The sequence below is a fragment of the Anarrhichthys ocellatus genome, unplaced genomic scaffold, assembly GCF_004355925.1.
Source record: "Anarrhichthys ocellatus isolate YVR2014 unplaced genomic scaffold, GSC_Weel_1.0 scaffold7, whole genome shotgun sequence".
Classification (NCBI taxonomy): domain Eukaryota; kingdom Metazoa; phylum Chordata; class Actinopteri; order Perciformes; family Anarhichadidae; genus Anarrhichthys; species Anarrhichthys ocellatus.
Genome location: NW_022280037.1, coordinates 11,249,405 through 11,256,697, shown reverse-complemented (window position 1 = coordinate 11,256,697; position 7,293 = coordinate 11,249,405). Strand labels below are relative to the sequence as shown.

General features: G+C 37.7%; 1 protein-coding gene across 1 annotated transcript; it reads right to left on the bottom strand.

The window, feature by feature from the left end:
- Positions 1-700: 700 nt before the first annotated feature.
- On the bottom strand, positions 701-6,876 carry afg1la (AFG1 like ATPase a). The gene is made up of 12 exons (XM_031847210.1): positions 6,868-6,876; positions 6,704-6,776; positions 6,511-6,612; positions 5,424-5,554; positions 5,195-5,294; positions 4,418-4,476; positions 4,254-4,336; positions 4,087-4,157; positions 3,880-3,980; positions 2,773-2,913; positions 2,586-2,696; positions 701-1,549 (listed from the first exon to the last, which is right to left on the bottom strand). Exons 1-12 carry the CDS (start codon positions 6,874-6,876, stop codon positions 1,412-1,414), a joined length of 1,119 nt encoding a protein of 372 aa, XP_031703070.1. The 3' UTR covers positions 701-1,411.
- Positions 6,877-7,293: the final 417 nt, after the last annotated feature.

Here is a 7,293-nt window from a genome sequence, read left to right as displayed (position 1 = left end):
AATTTTTTTAAATCAAATGTATCTCACACAGCTCGTTTCAAAGGGCGCCCCACATTACCAGGAGTAAAACTATAGTGGATAAATTCTGCACCTTATATATGTATCTATTGATCTGTTAAATCTTTAAAATAATAATCTACACATAATGAAATCTTCCTTTAAAATGATCCACCTTCAGTTATTTATTATTTTTACTGTGGGATGTGTGCTGTATACCAGGCTGCTAAACCCACAATAATACAATACCTACTGCCCTGGTTGCAACATAAATAATACGGTAACTTTTAAAATATGAATAAAAAATACAAATGTCATAAATGGCAATTGTTGTGAACTGCAAATCCTATTTATATTTGACTATCTGATTTTCTGTTAATAGTATTTGGGCTAAATAAACAAAATGAATTTGACCAAACAGAGTACTTTGAGTAGCAGTTAACCTCACGGACACAGTGGAGTGTTTCGTTCGTTATAATTCACAGTTGAAGGCAGCTATATCCTCCAACACAAACAGCTTTAAAAAGTCTTAAGATTTTCTTTCTGCACAAACTAACGCAGATTCCACTAAATTAAATACCACCAACTGTCTGTCGGTTTCAACAACACTTTGTTTGTAGAGCGGATAAACTTTCCCGTCCACTGCTTCTTTGTTTCTGTGTGTGTTAAGGACTAAACAAAACAAATTCATGAAAGAAGGCAGTTAAACATCAACCAACTCCAACACTTAAACCGTTGTTTGCTTCATTTATGAAGATGGAAACATAATATAGAGACCTGGACGTCAAGTATGCACTAAAACACTTCCTGTGACACATGTTCTGTTTCCTTTTAAACCACCAAATGAAAACGTCAAACGTTATTGTTCAGAGTATCGTGAAATATTCTTCACGAGCACCGTCCACATAAATCATCAGAAATAAACACGGCTTTTAATCTTGTGAATCAATCTGCTGCCACTGTATTCAGGCTTGCAGAAGAATCATAAACGACTCATTGAGATGCTTTATATTTTCAAAAGAGACCGGATTAATATGTCCCTTAAATCTTCATAAAAGTCCTGTGGGAATCCATTTCCAGAAGCTGTCCAGCTCTTTCCCACAGATTTATAAAAATCTGTGGGAAATACAAAAAAGGAAATACAATTGGACCACTATATAAATTAAAAGTTAAAAGCAATATGACACCCTAAAGTTTATATTAAAACTCATCCGGAAAGTGCAATGGCGCAATAAAGTCATAAAAGGCCTTAAGATTTCAATAAATATCCCCTGTACCAACATTTGCACACATACTGTTGAGCGGTCCCGCTGGGTTTGTGCTGGAGAAGATGAGTAGGAGTAGTGTTCTCTGTTTTTCAGAGAGGAGTACAGTTTATGGAGGTTGCGTAACACGGTCCACTTTTTAAAAAACGTTACACTTGTGATTTAGTGCTTCGGTCTCCTTCCAACCAATATTCTTCTGTCTGCATCTCTGTGAGGCGAGACACGGTCCTCTGGAAGGCAAACATCTCCTCCTCTCCACTGAAGATGGACAGACTGCTGGCTTCATCCTGTTGAACAATTCAATAGTTTAGTGGAACTCCAGATGCTGAGTTCTTGTGGTGATGTGCACTTCCTCAACTCAATCAAATGGCTTTTTATTAGCTAACACAGGACAGAAAAATCCCTTTAAATGCAGTCGTTACACAAATATTAGTTATTTATCTTTACATTTAAAATCTTCCCTTGATATGTTTCTGATTCTGAAGAAACATTTCATTTAAAAAAAAGAAATGTTTTGTGGGACATTTTATTCCTTTATTAGAGTTAGCAGAAAGACAACAGGAAATGCGGGAGAGAGATATGCAACAAAGGTCGGCAAGTGGACCCTCAACATTTAATTTGACTTTTATACTAGCAAGCGCCATTTTGTTGATACAAAATTTTGTTGATATTTACAGCTGAAATTAAAAAATTGAAAACTTAATAAACGTATATACGCTAGAAACCATCCTTTTGAAAAACAAAGTACCAGCATCATGAAACAAGTTAATATGAGGCAATCGTTGCGCTACAGTATCAACAAAATGGCGCTTGCTAGTATAAAAGTTATATTTTTATTCCTGTTTGTTTGTTTGTTAGTTATTTAGCAGAATATCCCCAAAATTTAAGAGATTTCAATGAAATTTGGCGTAAAGGAAAATCTGTGGATTCCTGGTTTACGTAACGTTGACAGATATTTTGGAACATTTCTCTTTTTCAATACATTCTCTTTAAATAATCTGACCCATGTAGCCCACTATTGTTCATCACTACGTATACTCTAATGCCAAAACAAAACTAGATGCAGTATAGAAATGACTGATTTCCATTGTTAAAGTTGTACATTTAGAGGACGGCTTACTTGATTTGAGATTGAATAAGTAAAGGCTGAAGTAGTGCTTAAGACGGTTTTTCACTGACTAACTTCAGCTTTGTGTTTTAATCTACGTTCACTGACGGCCAACGGCCTCAGCCGGATTAATCATCTACTTTACGACTAAAAGTCCACACCCAACATGAAAAAAAACGGGTTTAGTTTCGAACACAGAGTTGGCGCTCTCTCACCCTCTTCAGCCCCAGATCGTCCATCAGAATGTGGCTCTCGTCATGGCCGTGCTCACCATGGTGTACAAAAATACCATCCAGTGGATGATCGGCAAGAATCACCACCCGCACCTGAAACGAGACACACTTATTATAAACCAAATAGCAACGGGTTTGGTGTTTCAGTGAAGGTAAATAAGCGCTTCACCTTGTGGTCGTAGAGGGCATCCACGAGCGTTATGAGCCGCCTGGCTTGAGTTTTCTTGTTCAGTGTCAGCAGAGGAATGTGTCGGATGAAGACGGTGTCGAACAGCCTGGATATCTCCAGGTAGTCACTGGCCCCTACAGGCTGAAACATTTACATTCTATGTTTTAAAGCCACACTTTGTCTGAAGATGCTTGTTTACTAGAAACCTGTAGCTTTACGTCTTTGTGTTTATTTGTCCATTTCTTTGGATCGCTTCAGCCGCCAAAGAGTCAATCATTTAAAAACAGGAACTGTTCAAACCAGTTTAACTTTGTTTAAAATTCAGGTTTCAAAAGACTCCAAATAGGCTGAAATACAAGGAAAGGTGTATAAAGCCATAAACCTGGATTTTTCTATTTTATGCAACAGTGCCTCAGTTAAATTGTTTCTGTTATTAAATCTCATACAGGGCTATCATGATATATCGACACTACCATATAGTGTGGAGTTTTGACTCTGAGGCAGACAGAGATAATGCTTTTTAAACGACTCCTTAAAAAGGCATAAAGATGGATTACACAGAATGTCGTAGCAATCCAGCTCTGATGCAGAAAAGACATTTGTAAGTTTTCACCATCGATCTGAAATTCCTGGCAAAACCTTAATAGTTTGTCCATTATGAACGCTGCTTTGATTCTCATGTTCACATGCCTTTCTTTGAAGAAGATGAAGAAGATGAAGAAGAAGATGGGGCTTTTCATGCATTTAACCGATCGTGGAGAGAGACAGGAAATGTGGGGGAAGAGAGAGAAGAGGAATGACATGCAGCCAGCAGGGAATCCAAACAGACATTCACTGCTCAAGGCATCTGCTCCTCTGTGGTAGGCCTCCTAACCACTCAGCTATCAGGTCGCCCAGCATGCAACTCAATATTTAATAATGGACATTCAAAACAACAACAATGAGCAAAAACTTGATTGGTCTGATAAAAAAATGCAAAACCAAGAAACAAATTGTGATAAACTAACATCATTGTAGCGTTTATCCACTGAAAGACTGAAAGAAGTCAAGACTGATGCACATCGCATAATGTGTATATTAAAGAACACAAACGTCTGAGAGACTTACTCTATCACACAGCTCCTCAAACGTGCAGTCTGCAATGGTCCCACATGCTTTGTTCAGACGCACTTTCCTGTTGTTAACATTCAGAACTCTTGGTCGTGTTACTGCGGAGAGAAACGGTATATAAGTACATCAAGAGTGTACTTTCTGTGGTAATACAAATACAGTGATTACACTTCAGCTGTAGACTTCAGTCATACGTCCACTTACTGTCATTTTGCTTAAAAGCCAGCTCATCAAACATCTTGTCCAGCTTTGCTTCTCCATCAGGCTCACTGGAGCTGCAGTAAATGTAACATTAAAAACACAAAACATGCAGACAACAGATCAAACCATAGCTGACATCGACTGACTGTTTGACTTGATGGATTTCTCACAGGAAGTAGAGTTTTCCAGCAGATGGTTTGTTCCTTCTGCGGTAATCTATCCCAGAATCCAGGCGGAGAGTTTGGCAATAATTCTGCATGTGAGAGACAAACAATTAACAACAGGTACATTTATATTAAAAAGAAAAAAATGTGATTTATGTCTGCTTTCTTACCTGCAACACGGCAATAAACGGCACGAAGTTGACTCTCTGCAGCCCGTTTTTATACAAGTCTGAGGGGAACGAGTGGGACTTTAAAACAAAGACACGCCTGCCAAATGTTGTAGTTGTTGAATACTTAAAAGGGAGTGTTTAATTTATTAAGTTATTAAAACATGTGCATTGAAAATGGTGTGTAGGAGTGCACAACGTTAGATTTTAAATCTTAAGGAGTTAACTGTATCCAGTCAAATTTGTGTTAACATGCTAAGGACATCCGAAGGAATCTGGAAGCACACTAAGTCAGTCTGAGGTAACAAGGACACACGTGGTGTATTGACATACTGACTTACAATACAACTTCCCGACGATAGACTCCTTTCACATTGACAGTAGACGAGTATGCCCTTCTGGGGGTTTTTCTGGCATTTCATTTTCGACATTTTTTACAATGTCTACTTTTTTTTCTTCTTATATATGTAACTTATTCAGTCTCTTTTCCAAAAGCTCAAACCAGAGATGGTGGCACAATGGACAGACCGACAGAAGACTGATTTAATGAGTTGTAGTTCGCTGCTGGAGCCGATAAATACTTCTGACTAATGCAGAGTCATGTGTTCCAAGAAGGAAGGCTGAATGTAACCTTTCCCACTCAAACAAAAGCCAGATGTTAGTGGGTGTACGTGAGCTTTTTTTTGTCCAGTGGGAAACGGGCTAAAGTCGAGCAGCAAAAAGAGTTTCTGAAGGTATTTGGCCGGACAGAAAACATATTCCGGATCTGTTGTTACTTACCTTCAGGGGGACGATTAGAAGTGGCCACAACAACAACACCGTTCAGAAACAGATTCTCAAAGAGCTGCTTGAGAATCATGGCATCGGCGATATCAGTCACCTGAAATGTGTGTAGCAAATAAATTAACTTTGGATAAAGCAATGGAAATACACTGTTGAGGTAAAAGGTTACATTCATAAAACAAATACTGTGGGACTCCTTTAAATGTCTCCGTCCTGTAGAAATTACCTGAAACTCATCAAAGCACAGGAGACAAGCTTCCTCGCTGACCTCCTCTGCAATTGGAGCAATGGGGTCGTAGGATTTGGCCATTTTACCTGCTTTCCTCTTTGGCATGCTCTGTTTCAGTCGATGGATCCCTAAAAAACAATTTAATAAGAGAGCAAAAATGAGTCTTCTTGACTCGCCCGGGTGAGCACAAGTACAAATGAATACACACGAAGGCTAGAACCTGCTGAGCTAAAGCTCACAGTAAGTGGCAAACGCAAACCACCACTTTTGAACAAAATGTAACGTCTGTACTTTTTAGTTTGGAGAGAAACTGAAGTTGTTAAAGTGGTGTAATGAATTTATATATTTTTACAATAACAACAGAGTGAGAGTTAGTTATATATTTTTAAAGTTACTTTTTCCTTTCTAAAAGAATAACACTCGAGACTTTTACTGGACCCATTTAGAGTGCTTTGTCAGCAGCATGGATATATATATATAAGCAGTGCTATAAATGTAACAAAACCAAAATGTGGCGGCAAAAACAGGAAATATAAGCAAAGTTCAGCAACCACAGCCAGCGCCGACTTGCTCTGCAGACTTTGAATGTAGCGAGTTGAGAAGAATTCATCTCACACCAGCAAAGACATGTCACCTGAAACTCTGGGGATGAGATGCTGACAGTGCATAGCACAGTGTGGAGGCTTGATTTCCTTACTGGTAACACAGGTTACATATGAAGTTAAAGCTGATGGTAATATATATGTAAAATACACCAAAATCATTTTCAACTTGTAGCATCAAACACAAACATTTTATTAATAAGGAAACATGACATTTATGCTAAATGTCATGTTTGAAAAGCTGCTCAAGGACGAAAGGAATAAAGAAACAAGGTGCGTGGGTTGATAGTTCCTCTCCTCATAAAAACAAAAGCCATCGACACCAAATGATTACAAAGATACAACACATGTGTTTATGGAAATCTGGTTCAGGTTTTGTGGCTTCACTCAAAAGCTTGAAGAATAATTTGCCCCCTTGTGGCTGTTAGGAGCAGATAAAGTCAACTATTACAATGATGAATATTATCATTAAGAGTACTCACTTTTATGCACGTCCAACATGAAGCCGTGGAAATGAACCCTCTTTTTCTTTTCAGTCTCAACGTATGAATAGAACATGTCCATCACCATAGTTTTTCCTGTGCCTGAAACAAAACATAGAGCATGTGACTTAAGGGGGAAAAAAACATTTAACATTTTTTATATATTTGTAACTTTGGGGCCAATCTCTCTTACCAACATCACCGTAGATATAGTAACCTTTTGGAGCCTTCGGTTTTGGGAAAAACTGAAAGAAAGAAACGAGGTTCTGGTGTTACAAATAGAAACCCAAATAAATAAATGTCTAAAGCAGACACCTCATTATCTTGAATAATAAAGCAAATTAAAGAAACGTGTACAGGATTCATATCTAAGTAAGTGAGTTTAGTAAACCAACAAGTTTAAAGTTCTTAATTTGTCACATGCACAACAACTCCAGAGAAGCAGTCGCTGGGAATCAAGATGTACAAATATGTATGGAAACAATATCACAAAATAGATATAATATAAGAATGAAATATAATATAATAAAATACAATAACATGTAAAATATAGTACTGTGATAGACTGGTACTGTTTCTGAAACGTAGAAGGTTGATAGATAGATAGATAGATAGATAATAGTAGTGTGATAGACTGGTGCACAGTAGTGATAGAATGAATAAACTTTAATGTAGACAGGTTGTGCAGTAATGTAGTAAATGTATTCGTCTTAATGAGAACAGCTTATAGACAGGCAAGAACAGGATGTAGACAGGTAATGCACTTAAACATATATATATATA